The sequence below is a fragment of the Dryobates pubescens genome, chromosome 22, assembly GCF_014839835.1.
Source record: "Dryobates pubescens isolate bDryPub1 chromosome 22, bDryPub1.pri, whole genome shotgun sequence".
NCBI lineage: Eukaryota > Metazoa > Chordata > Aves > Piciformes > Picidae > Dryobates > Dryobates pubescens.
In genome coordinates, this window is record NC_071633.1 from 15,414,899 (window position 1) to 15,430,374 (window position 15,476).

Sequence of the window (15,476 nt, forward strand, 5' to 3'; positions counted from 1 at the left end):
AATACACCATGTCACATCCCAGCAGACACAGACCCGTGCTCTAGGCTGTCCTATCTCTCCCAGTCTACTGCTGACATTCTTCCTCCAGACTGACACTGCTCTGTCTGCAAGCATTCCAGCCCAGAGGCCAAGAGCAAAGTCATGTGCCACTGCTCCAGCAGCCAGTCCAAAGCCTTGCTGTGTGGCAAGGAGTTAACACAGACCAAGAAGACTGCAAATCCCTCCTGTCACTACAAAAATTGTTTGCCCTTATACAGTGAGCATAAGATAAAGCATGCTGGTATCCTTTAACTTCTGGCATCTAAATAGCAATGTTCTCCCACAGACACACAATCCTTCACAGGGCATAGGTTGTATAAGGCTGAAGTGATGTGCAACTAGCCAAAAGGATATAGACAACACAGGAGAGGTGCAGCATTCAGGAGACCCAGCTTCAGAAATCCAGCTCTTGTGCACATGTGCACTGTCTCCCAGCACCTCACATTTTCATCACATTGGCATCTTTCAAAAGACTTCCTGCACTGAGATACTGTTCTTAAGGACAGAACTGCAGAGGGCCTAGGGACACAACTGAATCTGGACAAAGTTATGAGAAAAACCCCACAAGGCTGGAGACAGCCAAGGAGAAATGGTGTGCTTTACATTTTCCATCAAAGACACAGGCATGCTGCTTCTCCTATTGAGAGGCCCAAGCTAGAGAATCAACAGGAGATTCAAGTCAGGTGCTCATTCCCTTTGCTAACATTCTCCTCCTTAAACAAGACTCACCAGGGTTTGCAAAACAAGAAGGCCATGCCCTGCAAAAGTTTGCTAAACATTTGTGCTGTTTCATCCAAATACAGGATCAAAGGGCCCACAAGCCACAAACTCCACACTTAGCACAGGGCTGTGAAAATGTTCCCTTGGCAGTCCATAGGCAAGCAGCAACCGTTCTGTTTCCATTTAGAATTCGAGTGCAAATAAGGAAAGTGAATTGACAGAGATAAGGGTCAGCATTTGTATGATGTTCTTGATTGTTTGGCAATCGTTTTGCCTTACACTGCTTCCACTTTCATTTCCCTGTTGTATTCTGCCCCTTCAGTTGCTCAGCTCTTTGCTGAGGAGAACTGCTCTGTGTGTCTGCACAATGCCTGAGCTGTGAGGCCAGGCTCCCAACAGAGATGCTCTGCTTAGAACCTGCTTGAAGTGTTTTAAGGATGTCACTATGGCTGAGTCAAAAGACCACTGCACATTAGCAATGCAGGCTGCACCTCTACCTGCTTTGGAATTGCTGCCACAGCTTAGCACTCTGGTACTGAGTCATGGTGCAGCCTATCACACTTCAACTAAGAAACATGAGCACTCAGCATTTAAAAAGGCATGAAAGAAAATCGAGACCACAAACAAATATTTCTCAAAAAAGATTAGAAATCACCTCCCTTTTCCTCTCAAGCCACACACTGAAGCTCCATGTGACCTCAGGGCTCATACCTATCCTTGCTACGAGTAGGGGGAGGTCTCCATCCCCATCTCACAAGACTTAGTAAAGAGCAGACCACTGAACACTCCCAGGGACAGTTAGCATATAGCTACAGCATACAGCTACCTAGATGATGGTGTAAATCCCCAACAGGGCAAGCTAGGAGAACTTGGGTACTCAGGAAATGGTGTGTGTCTTTATTTCTCTTGGCCACCTTCTGCTTATAAAATCAAATTAAAATCAAGCAGAAGGAAAAAACCCACAAAACAGAGCTTCCCCAAAGAGAAAAGGCAACAGCTTTGCCCTGGGGAATAGCTCCATGTCCCCTCCAGCAGCATGCTCTGCTGGCAGAACAGGAGCTATGAGTGGTATGTAAAAAATCTGCCTGACCAACTCTCAGGAGAATACCTGCCCTTCACAGCCCTGTGTCCCTCCAGGGCTCTGCATTCACCCCCAGAGCTGCCAACAGCCACCACTACAGAATCAGAGATCTAAAAGAATAAGTTGAACAGAAACAGTTGACTTACCTTTTCTGTGTGAGGACAGCAGAAGAGTTCACCTCTGGAACACAAGCCAAAGCCACCCCTCAGGACTGCCGTTACAGCTAAAGCAGCCCCAGCTGCAGCTCTTTTGAGGAGCCTCAGGTGTGGCTCAAGTGCAGGGACTGAAATGAAAGCAGCTGGCTGCTGGCATCCATTCTATTGCTGACTTTGTTGAACTGCAAGTTAAACTTCATCTTCCTTCTCCAAGGAATGGATAATCATTTATTACACAGCCATCTGTAGACACACATTTTTTATATTCATTGGGCATTATCTGAAGACACCAACATGTGGGACAGACTGTGAGGCTGTTATGGCATCCAGGCTCCCACAGGAGACTGCAAAACCAGAATACAAACATCTCTTCATGTCTGACTTTCCCACTCCAGGCACAGAAGTGAGCTTTATTCACCAGGTCCCACAAAGAGCTACAGAAACTAACCAACATGTTACAAGCTCCAGAAAATATCAGGAGCTGTAAAAATTACTCTTTAAAGCACTGATGTCTTCAGTGAGAGCTTTGAAGAGAGGCATCCTGCCTGCTGAAGTGTGTCCTTCACAAACCCACAGATCGACCTATGGTCATGTCCAGGACTTCCTTGACCCTGTAACTTTATGCTGCTGAAGTGAGGGCTTCCTTTTTCAGACTCCCATCTCCTAATTGCCTCTGATGTTTTGCTGCTGAACTTCCCTGCCCTCTTGGACTGGCAAGTAGCAGTGGCAGCAATCTACAACCCTCCTCACAAATCCCTCCACCTCCTTACTGTGATTTATAGAAAGTCTCCATTTAGTGCAACTTGCCAGCACTCCACCACAAGTTAGGTGACAATAATAGTTCTGCTGCTGCAGGTTTAGAAGGCAACAGCAAAGATGCATTAATGATTGCATTCCTCCTGACAGGCAACAGGAGGCAGGTGCTGAACTAGCTGGGGTGTCTTTGTGACTTCCTTAGGTGAAGACTGAAGAGCAGCCCTGGTCCATGGGAGTGCCTTTCCATCTGTCTGCCCATGTGATTTACCTGAGCAGCCCATTTCCTGCCGGTCCTGAGTAAATAAGTCACATCAAGGGAGTGGGTTTGGCATGGAGAGCCCTGCACAGTGACTCATGCTTCCATGAGTAAACTCATTTCCTTAGAGAAGCAGGACACAAATCATGCATTCTGCTTAGTCCACCTACCTAGAGTGAGCATTTGAGGAAGCTAGTGCAGGAAATACAGTTTTCTTTAGCTTTGTATTGAGAAAATCACTGCAAGAAATACAGTTTGATCTGGCTTTACACCGAGGGCATAGCCCATTGCTGCAAACATAACCGACCTTTAGAGGGGAAACGAAAAGCTGGTGTCACTTCAAAGCTCTGCCTATCAAAACATGTCAGCTAGAAAATGGTCTGCAATCCCAACTGTACAACTGACCAAAGGGCTTTGTGGAAGTCTGGGATCTTCAGAAACTGGCCCTCCAGACCGATTGCTCTGGTGCACAGTTAAAAAGCGGGCTGCAGAAACACAGGGGTGTGGAAATCGGATTGCATCAGCTAGCTCCTCCTCCCTCCCCACAATGACAGTGCAAAGAGAAAGAGGGCGTGAGGCAGCAGAGGCACTGATCTCTGCAATACCAATGTCCTCACCACAGCATCCATGCATCAAAACAGCAGAGGAGAGGGACCTGGAGGCATGTGGACTGTGGCTAACCCGTTGTGTGCAGGGATACCTGTTAGTGTGAGTTGAGGTGAAACTCAACTTTTAGTTTCCTTAGGAGATCAGTTCAAGTGGTTTGATGTGGCTATACTGACCCAATGTGAAGAACACAAAATATGGGGGGTTATGGAGTCTGAATCAATTTCTTCTGTGTTACCCTGAAAAGCAGTTTGCAATTGCAAGAATTCTGGCTCTGGGAGCTCTTCTGATGTTGACAGTTTAACAAAGCATACCAAAGTTTAGGTGCCAAGCTGCTCCATTTTTAGGGTCCAGGCATCTCTGGTTTAGGTAAAGAACCTCCACCATTGTTATTTTGCTTTCTGAAGCTGAAGTGTTTCATAACTAACTAATCCCTACAGTACCACCATCAGGTTGTTAGATAAAGAGCCTTCCTATCTTGGAAAGGAGAAATGAAGCCATTAAAGCTGGAGGAAGTTGTTCAGGCTCTAGAAGAAATCGAAGGGAGAGTCAGGACTGGACCATGATGTGCCAGGTCCTTCCCTCACACACTGACATCATATAAAAGCAAAAGCCTTAATGATGCCATAGCAAAAGCAGGACTCATGCTGGGAACAGCACTTAGGATTTTTAGGGGGAAATTAACCTCAAATTTCAGACAGAGCAGAGAGATTCCACTGGTCAGCAGCAGTGGTGGCTTTGGGCTGCTACTAACCTCCTAGGTGAGCTGTAGCTCATACGGCCAATACGTGCAGGTGACGGTTTGGTGTCATTATTTATCCCAGCAGCACCACCACATTTGACATAGCCTCTCATGAGCAAATGGCAAGTGCAGAAATTAAGTATCACCATGTAAAATCTCTTGCATGTTAGCAAGAAGGAGAGGCATTTACTAACATTTGGCACACGTTCTATTGCAAAGAGCAAGCCACACATATTTAACTCACCTTGTGTAACTGTCTCTGGACTCCATGTCTGTGATAAAGGTTTCATTGGTATCTCACAGTTTAAAGACAATCAAAGGGTTTAATAAGAATGCTGCATCTTTTCCTTCTGTTATCAAGCAAACCCTGATCAGATGCCACTTGAGGCCAGTAGAAAGGCTCCACTTGTAACTCCTGGAAAAAACAAATGCAAATGTTTCCACATCCAGCAACTTTTGTTGCTTATTTTTTTCATGTTTAATCTGTGAAAGCTAACGTGGAAAAGGGGGCAAGCAGCCTGAGGAAGAACCAAGCTTCCTTGGAGAGACCCTGTTAGGATGCAAACATTGCCACTGCTCTGTCTGCAGCACCTCCTGAACAGGAAAAGCACAGGATGAGCAGAACTCCTTCTGCACACAAGTGAGGAAAGTCAGCCCCATCCCTACAAACAAAGCCAAGCATTTAAAAGAAATTAAACCAGACCTGGCCCCCACCTTCCAAGCACAAGGAAAATGCCCTTAATTTGCTCCCCCTGTCCTGTTTGTGTTGTTCTGAGCCCTCTGTGATTGAAGCTCTCCGAGGCAGAAAATCAATGTCAGTCACACCAGATGACTGCTTTCCTCCTGAGCATCTGCTGCTCCTACTAAGATCACAAAGGGCAAGTAAAAGGAAAAAAATGGCAGTTGGGGCCTTCTTCCCAGTTTTGTAACCCAGGTGAGTTAACACCAGCTGATTAAAAGCTGATAGTTCTTTGTTTGTTTTTTTTTTTTTCTCTTTTTAAACAAATTACAGAATTAACCAGGTTGGAAAAGACCTTCGAGATCATCCAGTCCAACCTATCACCCAACACCATCTGATCAACTAAACCATGGCACCAAGTGCCTCATCCAGGCTCTTTTTAAACACTTCCAGGGATGGGGACTCCACCACCTCCCTGGGCAGCACATTCCAATGGCCAATCTCTCTTTCTGGGAAGAATTTCTTCCTAACATCCAGCCTAAACCACCCCTGGCACAGCTTGAGACTGTGTCCTCTTGTTCTGGTGCTGATTGCCTGGGAGAAGAGACCAACCCCCTCCCTTCAGGTAGTTGTAGACAGCAATAAGGTCTCCCCTAAACCTCCTCTTCTCCAGGCTAAACAACCCCAGCTCCCTCACTTGCTTCTGTGGTAGTTTTAGGCTATGTCTATTTGCTTCTAACTGAGTTGGTCTGGCTTAAAAGTTAATGCTGGGAGGAAACTTCAGCCCACCACAGCTTCTCATCGGGCTTGTGCTCCAAACCCCTCACCAATTCTGTTGCCCCTCTCTGGACATGTTCAAGGCTTCTGATCTGTTTATCATCACTGAGGACATCTTGGGACCAGGATGGTTTTGAAACATCCTTGCTTGCTTTGGCCTGCTCCACTAAGGGTAGGGCTTCTGGTACCTGATGCCTTACATTGTAAATTACAGAGATCTGGTTGGTCTTGGATCTGTTCTCAGGAACAAGCAACACAGCCACAAGCAAGTGAAGATTTTCTTGTAACTTGCACCTTGAAAACTATGTCCAACTCTATTTTCTCTGAACCACAGGATAAGAACAATTTTATAATATCAGCATTCTTCTCTCAGGAGCTTTGGTCTCACCATGACAGTGGTGAAATGCCACTTGCTCTGCATTAGTTACATGTTTTTAAAGCACTCATTAATCTATGCAGCCTTAGAAGCTTCTTATCTTACATTTAAACTCTTCAGAAGTAACAATTTTTGTAGGAAGAAAATATTCCATCTTCATCTTCATTCCTGTCCAATGTCCATTTTCTCTCCTGCCAGACGTCTGGAACCCACACTCCGGATGAGATGTTTAGTCCCATTCACATCAAGCTACTGGAAAGACAAACTCCTGGGATGCAGAACTAAACTTCCTAATCCATCCTTGAGACTGCTGGCAGAATGAGATGCTCAGTGAACCCAGCATGATGCAGAATGACAGAACATCATTATTTGGGTTCCTTTTATTCTGCATTCCTGCAACATTAGGCCTACTCAGCATCAACCCACACTCTCCCTCCCATAGCTACTTGTCTGCTTTGCCATGACCCATCCCACAGGCATCACTCATTCCTCAAGCAGCAGCAAGGAGCAAAGCACAAGTAGCTTTGAAGAGGATTGGACACTATATTAACCTCCTTTGCTAGCAGTGCTGGTCTTTATAAGAAGAACCAAACCTTTGTATGTTTCTGGCTTGTTTCATGCAAATCTCCTTATTCTAGGTTTCAACCATTTTTTAGATGTTTTCTCACCTGTTGGTTTTGTTTGTTTGCTTGTTTTGCCAATAGACTATGAACAGCATGAGGCCTTGGGCTATCATTCCTGTCAGATCACCACAGCAGAAGGGAATTGTTACTGGGATGGTCTGTAACAAGACATCAGCATGCCTTGAACAGTATCAGAAAATACCTTCAACTGTAAAGCAGAGCTTGGTAGATGAGTACAAGCCTTAGGTGTGATGAGATCTTCACACCATCTTCTCTGATCTAGCATGGCCATGTTTTATGCTTGCATGGACTGTGAGTGGGACAAGGTGGTGGAGAGACCAGAATCTCCATGACAACCTCCTCATTTGTATATTAGCTAACTCCAGTGACTAAGAAGCAAACCACAAAAAAGTGACTTTAGGAGAGAGAGGACATCCCAGACAAAACAGAGATGGAAAAACTGGCAGGGGTAGAGGAAGACAACAGGGTTAATTAGTAATGAAGGCCTTCTGCCACAGCAAGATAAGTGCCTCAGAAAGGAAGTCAAGTACATCCTTGAAGTCTGGAATAGACATTGCCAAAAATCAGCTAGAGTCAAGAGTCCCAAAAGGAAACCCTGGCAAGTATCACAAAGGTGCTGCAGCTATTAGAAATAAAAACAAGCAAACCAACCAAACTGCAAAACAAGAAGGGAAAATAAAGGTAACCCAGCTAGTTACACAAGATGAAATGAACATTTCCCTGATTTTCATTAGGGATAAATATGTTCATCCATGAGATAAAGATGGATGTCTCAGAGGAAGAGTAGAAAGGAGACATGGGTAACAACATAGCTGGCCAGCAAAACTCAGGTTGTCTACTGTGCTCCATTTGGAAGAGCCAGACACTTGCAGACCCAGAATCCCAGTGCACACTAAACCACAAATCCAGGTGCAAAAGTTTGAAGTGAATTTACTGACTTGAAGGCATTACCACAGGACCAAAGTGCAGCAAGTATGTAAGTGAGCCATGGTGGAAGCAGTCTGGCTCTCTGCTTTCTGCAGCTCTCCAGGAAAATCTGTGAAGGAATGTTTAACTGCAGACACAAAATCAATGCCTAATGGGATAAAAGGTAGCATTGGTTTACTAAAAGACAATTTTATGGGATAACCCTGTAGCACAGTATAAAATCCAAACTTCAGGCACCCAGGAAATAATATTACTTGCTCTTTGTTAATATCCTAGCAAAAAATAAGTGAAGAGGAGGACTTGGCTTTACTAACCAACCACGGAGTGACAAAGAGCTGACAGTGTGGCATGACCATGGAAAAAAGGCTAAGTATGAGTCCAGTCATGGTATTTCCAGTAACAACAGGCAAACATTAGTGATCCTGTTTCAGGCATCACCGAGAAGACTGCCTGAAACACTCCACACGGCAGGCTCTCTCAAGAGAAAAGCGTGCAAACTGAAACAGACTTGCAGGGAAAAAACCTCCCGATGACCAGGGCACAGCTTGCACCATGCAAAACTGGAGGGGTTTAGCTTATGTAACTTAACAAAGCAACAAATGAGTGGTAATTTGGTGCGTGAATACACGGAAAGAGGATGTAAACGCCAGAGTAGGATGCATGTAACAAAGCCCTGAACACCTATAGATTTAGATGGAAACTAGAAACAAGCTCCTAGCCGCCAGACAAAAGTCTCCATTCGGAACTGCGGCCGCGGCGCGGACAGCGACAATGCGGCCGGCAGACGGAGCAGGGACGCCTTGAACTCCCCTTAACTCTCCAGAACCGGTCCGGCTGCCGGTCCGTGTCGTGGCGGCGCACACTTCCGTGCCCTCGGGAGCGGTTAATAACGGGAAATCTTCCTGGACGGCACCCGTTCGCCACGCAGCGAGGCCGGCCCCGCAGCTTGCCTCTGCCCTCAGGCAACCCCAGAGGGGCTGAAGCCGGGGGATGAGCACTTCCTCAGCTACCCTCACGGTGCCGAACTTTCCAGAGCAACCACTAACGGGGCCCAGCGTTCCCGCCTTGCCTCACTTTACCCCTCCCAGGTCCCCAGTACCGCTTCCCCCTCCTCTCCTTTGCTCTCCACCCCGACGTGTCGGCGGGCACGTCTCCACCATCGCGACCCGCCCGCCTCGCGTCAGCCGCCCGGCCCCTACTTAAGGCGGCGGCCGCCTCCCCCGCCCCGCCACTCCATCCCCAGCCGCGTTCGTGGGAGGACTCTCGGTATGTACGAGCGCCTTCGCGGGTTGGGAAGGGGGGATGCGGGCAGCGCTTAGCCCCCAGCCCGCCTTCGGGGGAATGGATTCGGTGGAGCAGGCGGTGCACCGCGTGCCCCACCGAGCACTCCCTCGGGCACAGCCCTGGACTTCAGCCCGACTCCGCCGAGCACCCTCGGGCGAGGAGCTGGCGGGCACAGTCCTGGACTTCAGCCCGGCACCGCGCCCTGGTCGGCGGCCGTGTGCAGCCGGCGTGATTTTAACATCCACCCCGCCCCCTCTTTCCTCCCCCCCTGCACCCTTCCATCTTGGGGCTGCTGTGGTCCGCCATCATCATCCTCCCCCGTAGCCTGCGGGGATTAACGTGCTTCCCCTCATCGACGGTGAAGGTGGGGGTGGCCCCAGAGACCTGTTGGGAAGGATGCTGGAGATCAAGCCGCCAAGGGCTGGGAACACGGGCTCAGGGATGCTATTAATATACTGCCTTCGCCACTGGCTTTCCCCTAACCTGCTTCTTTCAAGGGAGTCGCACTCTAAACCCGAAAATGTTGAGTACTAAATGTAACTAAATAGGTGCTTCTCACCAGCCCTGTATTAAAGTACTTATAGTACAAAGGGAGAACTTGGCACATGGGTGCACTACGCTGGGCCATGCTTCAAGAAAGTCCAAAAGAGTGACTTATCTTGGTTAACGCTAACTAAATATGGGCACTGCTGGCTTCCTGCCCGCCCCCCCCCCCCCCCCAGTCTCACAGTCTTTACTTGCTTTGCCAATGCTACCTGGCCGATCCTGCTCTGAGCAAGTTGCTGCCTGTTCAGCACGAATTTTGGGATCGTGTTGTGCCTCTACTTGCATCCATCTGAGAGGCCGCCCCTGCCTCGGGCTTTTCAGGCAAGGCAGGAGTTGTGCAGCATCACAGACGGGCATGGCGTCAGCTCCTGCAGCGACGCTGGGGTGAAAGCACAAAACTCCATCATCATCGTGCCATTGCAGCACATCTCTGGCTGTCGGATCAGAGCCCATATAACCAGGCAGCTGTACAGCTGAGAGCCAAAAGAATGGAGAGTGGGAGAGATGAAAACACCAAAGTAGACAGCTGAATTCAAAACTATCTACTTTCACTTTAAAACAAATGCCTAAGGTTCGCGTCTGACTTGGGAGGATCAGACCGTGCATAAGAGAGGATTGCCTAAGTGTTGCACAACTTCAGCTGGGGAAAGGAAATGCATCAGGGCACAGAGCACCAGTTTTTCAGGGCAGCAGAATGGGGATTGCCAGGCTACGCTATGCCTAGAAGTATTAAAATGGCTTCCTGCACTTACTAATGCTGCTGGAGTGCCACCCAGCTATGCAGTCAATGGTTCTCAGGCTGTCTGGGGGAAAGCTCCAGCAAGCTGAAATTGTACACTGCAGTAAATAATTCAGCTTTTCAATCATTTGGCTGCTCATGGGCAGCACTGCCGGGTGGTTTTGGCATGTAATTCATACACATTTTCTTACCAACTCAGAATGAAGTCCATTTTGCATGATTAGAAATATTCCGGTGTCAGTAAGAGCTCCAAGACCTAGAGAAATAATCTGTTGCTTTCCTTGCAGCAAGTACATCATGTCTCTCAAGGATCAGCTCATCCACTGTGTCCACAAGGAGGACCAGAGTCATGCCCACAATAAGATCAGCGTGGTTGGTGTGGGTGCAGTTGGAATGGCCTGTGCTATCAGCATCCTGATGAAGGTAAGTGTCAAGCTGGGGAAGAAGCAGCACAGTTGTGACTACCTGGGGCCTAAAAAAAAGGAGCAAAAAGTAATGTTTCTTATTAGACTAATTGGACCAGCACACAAAATGAACTTTCAGTTGTACACTTGTCGAATCACAGAATGGAGTGGGTTGGAAGGGACCTCTGAAGGTCATCTAGTCCAACCCCCCTGCAGGCAGCAGGGGCATCCTTAACGAGATAGGTTGCCCAGAGCCCTCTCAAGCCTCACTTTGAATATCTCCAGGGATGGGCCCCAACCACCTCCCTGGGCAATGTGTTCCAGTGTTCCATTGCCTCATAGTAAAGAACCTGCTCCTGACATCCAATCTAAATCTGCTCTTCTCTAGTTTGAAGCCATTGCCCCTTGTCCCCTGTTCCTTTGTTTGGGCCTGAAGTGAAGCAGCTATCCTCAAGTTATTGACAAAGAACAAGTATCTGTAGTTCTTGTAAACCAAATTTATCTCAGTATCAGACAGAAGATGTGTTTCATCATGACCTAACAGCTACATTTAATTTTGAATGACTTCCAGACTCCTAAGTAGGAGTCCTCTGACACTCCAAACATACCAAAAGATTTAAGAGCTGAGGAGCCACTTTCTCAGAAACAGTGTGCTGTGGAATAATTGTTGGCAGTGTGGACTGGAAAGTGATCCTATCACTGAGTAACTTGTGCTCTGCATTGCATTGTTACATTGAAAATGCTGTGACAGGTTGTTTAGGAACAGCTATTAAATTATTCTTCATTGTCCTGGTAAATTGTACAAACATTCCACACAACATGGATATAGAAAAGTACAACATTTAACTCAAAGCTGCCATCCCAGGAGAGTAATGAAAGTACTCTGGGGACAAGTAAAGTGATACAGAGGGGTAAGGTTGCTTCAATAGTTCACTGCTTTTAAAAATAACTGTAGGTTCACAGTTCACAGAGTGTGTGCTTTGCTCAAAGGGGCAGTAAACTTACTATTGATTCTTGGTCTGTTGTAGGACTTAGCTGATGAACTTGCTCTTGTTGATGTTGTGGAAGACAAGCTCAGAGGAGAGATGCTGGATCTCCAGCATGGCAGCCTCTTCCTTAGGACACCAAAGATTGTCTCTGGCAAAGGCAAGTTGTTGGATCTAATATGCTTGTTATTTCCCAATGGAGATAGCCACTTCAGATCCCAAACTGGCCACCCAAGTCTAGGACTTCACCTGCCACCTGAACTGCTGGGAGGAAAGCTAATTTAGTTTCTGTTCCTACAGAAATACTACTCAGCTGACTGTTTTACATACCCTGTTAAGACCAGTCCAACTAGGAATCCTCTTCAAGAGATTACCAGTCAGTACAGAGGTCATTTTAAGTACTCCTGTATCTCTAAGAAGTATATTTCACAGCCAGTTAGCCCTTGAATGCATTGCTGATTTCCTGGTTTGTTAAGTGTCTGATAGCCCAAGTTTAGTGGCAAGTGCTAGTAGTCTCATACCTCACTTAATGTGCAACTGCAGTGGCCATGGGTGTAAAGGGAGAGCTTTATTCCTCTTCTACACAGCACTTGCACCGGATGCCATCCCAACAGCTACCCCATACCCATCTATGCCTGAGAAGTACAGAATACCAGTGCCCACATCCTTATGGTTGCCACTTGAGCCAAATGAGCCACAGTCTTAAAATGTTAACTGTCTACAAAAGCAAGGTCTAGGACAGCAATTAGCAGAATTTCCACACCCTCCAACCTGATAATTTGAGATGCCAAAAGTAAAAGGAACTGAGAAGTCCTGTTCTGAACCATGTGTAGAAGGAGGCCACGTTTGACACAGCCTTTTGTCTGCAGATTACAGTGTGACTGCACACTCCAAGCTGGTCATTGTGACTGCTGGTGCCCGTCAGCAAGAAGGAGAGAGCCGCCTTAACTTGGTCCAGCGCAACGTGAATATCTTCAAATTCATCATTCCCAACGTTGTTAAGTACAGTCCTGACTGCAAGCTGCTTATTGTCTCCAATCCAGGTTTGTCTTGTGTGGCTTTAACAAGAGGATTCATCTTAAGAGAATAGTTTTCTTCAGCAAAGTGGCATTAAGTGTACTAATATGAGCAAACACAGGCTTTTACAACGCTTATGCCACAAAACCACATGGGAAGAAGTGTTGTCTTCCCTTTCCACACTCAGCAGGCTGGTCCTCTGGGGAATAATCCAAGCTGCCTCTAACTTGGGTCTTCAGTTGCCTTTTAAGTGATCATTGGCTTAGAACGGTAAAAGGGACTGATAATTGTATGTGTAGCATAAAGAGCCTTTAAACCAGTCATTGTTAGCCCATGGCAGGGCCTGGGGGTGGCTGTTACATTATGCTCTGTTCCATGTATCTAGTGTCCAGATAATCCTTACAGATGAACTGAAGATACCATTCTAAGTTATCAAACTGCTCAGAGTGGCACTTGTATTCCTCCCTGTTCTACTTACAGTGGATATTTTGACCTATGTGGCCTGGAAGATCAGTGGCTTTCCTAAACACCGTGTTATTGGTAGTGGCTGCAACCTGGACTCTGCCCGTTTCCGCCATCTCATGGGAGAAAGACTGGGCATCCATCCTCTGAGCTGCCATGGCTGGATTGTGGGAGAGCATGGAGATTCCAGTGGTAAGGATGAAACACAGCTGGCTGTTATCAAAGACTGAAACAGGCTCCCCAGGGAGGTGGTTGAATCACCATCTCTGGAAGTGTTTATAAGACACACAGATGTGGTGCTGAGGGACATGGTTTAGTATCAGACTTGGTAGAGTTAGAAAATGATTGGACTCAATGATCTTAAAGGTCTTTTGCAACTGAAACTGTTCTATGATACTTTGTTTGCAAGAAAAGCAAAAGCAAACATTGCTCAAAAACCTTTGCACTGCAGCACCCTATGAATGCAAGTCTTCTGGTGCACAGAGTAACCCTAGATGATCTGTACTTGACCCGAGTTACTGTGCTGGGAAAAGGTCCCTACTGTAACCTAAGGAGGCTAAAAATGTCCAGGCTAAGTTGTTCCTGTAACTCCCAAAAAAAGACCCCAAACTGATGCAGCAAGAGTAAAGGTCGCTGCAAGGGACTCACAGAGATCTTCCCTAGACCTGGGAGTTACTCAGTTGTCTTCAGTGGTATCTCTTGATGACTTCAAGAACTATATATAGGAATGGAAGTGCAGAGGCAAGTCTACAGGACAGGAGAAAGAGCAACTTTCTCCTTACTTTCTTAGCCTGTTTTTCCTGTAGCAGCTCCAGAGCAGTGCTGTGCTTCCTGACTCAGGAGCACTCATTTGGAATTGATTCTTACTTTGAGACACCTCTGCAAAACAGTTACTGGCATCTCATTTCATGTTGCCTAGGTGTTTTTGCTTTGATAAAGCTATATTCAAATCTTTTGTTATCACATATAAAGATGCTTAAACGCTCCTAGGTTTTCAGGTTGCAATTTAGGCCTTAGAGGACATACCATATTTAAAGTCATACTAAAATCATAGTGATGTGTTGCAGATTAACTAGATCTTAAGTCAACTGTTAATTTGAGGAGGACAAAACTGAGTTTTCCTGTGAGAGAATTAATCTATGTGCAACCCTTAGTACCTGTCTGGAGTGGAGTGAATGTTGCTGGCGTCTCCCTGAAGGCTCTTCATCCAGACATGGGAACTGATGCAGACAAGGAACACTGGAAGGAGGTCCATAAGCAGGTGGTGGACAGGTAAATATTGGTTGCTGGTTGGTTTGGTTTTTTTTCCAACATGAGAGCAAATGATGAAAAGCTATAGTACCTCTGAACTGCAATATCCATATCTGGTTTCATAAAGACCACAGTAGCCCAAAAAGATCAAGATGTAGACATAACAACTGGAAAAACCAAATGTTAAGTAGAAATGTAGATTTGGCAGAGTTAACTTACCATGGTTAGGGAAGTGCTGTATCCTCCAAGTGTACTCCAGCGAGGAGCAGTCTGAAATGCACAGAGTTCTTCACTGCTGAGTTGATTTCAGTCCTGTCAGCAAATCAGTCCTGTCAGCAAATCAGTCAAGCTTCAGATGGTCCCAAATGGATTAAGGCACCTCCAAAGCCCTTCTGACAAACTATTGCAGTTGATGGTACCTGTTTGTTGTCTCTGCAGTGCCTATGAGGTCATCAAACTGAAGGGGTACACATCATGGGCTATTGGCCTCTCTGTGGCAGATCTAGCTGAAACAATCATGAAGAACTTGAGAAGAGTGCACCCAGTCTCTACAATTGTTAAGGTAAGCTGAGGGGGCCTTCAGCTAAGTCTTATCTTACTAAGAACTAAAAATCTTGGGAATTCTGAAGAACAGTGATAACTTTCTAGTTTAATTTCAACTAGATTTAGTTGAGTTTTGCTTGTAGGATAACATACAGACAGGCACAAATTCTAGCCTAACTATGTCCTTCCCTACTTTTCAGGGCATGCATGGAATAAAAGATGATGTCTTCCTAAGTGTTCCTTGTGTACTGGGCAATACTGGCATCACTGATGTAGTGAAAATGATCCTAAAACCTGAGGAAGAGGACAAATTAAGGAAGAGTGCAGATACCCTCTGGGGAATCCAGAAGGAACTACAGTTTTAAATCTGCCCCAGCAGTTCAGTCTTTGCAGCTTAACGGGTTTAGTGGTTTGTCTTACATTGCACTTTCCAAGTAGGTCAAATCTTTCAATGTACTTATCTCAACTAGAACACACACACACAAA

General features: G+C 46.3%; 1 protein-coding gene across 1 annotated transcript; it reads left to right on the forward strand.

Moving 5' to 3' along the window:
- The first annotated feature begins 8,890 nt into the window (after window positions 1–8,890).
- On the forward strand, window positions 8,891–15,476 carry LOC104299773 (L-lactate dehydrogenase A chain). Its single transcript, XM_009899964.2, has 8 exons — window positions 8,891–9,024; window positions 10,615–10,750; window positions 11,760–11,877; window positions 12,587–12,760; window positions 13,215–13,388; window positions 14,351–14,468; window positions 14,886–15,009; window positions 15,191–15,476. The coding sequence occupies exons 2-8, from the start codon at window positions 10,625–10,627 to the stop codon at window positions 15,353–15,355; spliced, it is 999 nt and encodes a 332-aa protein (XP_009898266.1). The 5' UTR covers window positions 8,891–9,024; window positions 10,615–10,624; the 3' UTR covers window positions 15,356–15,476.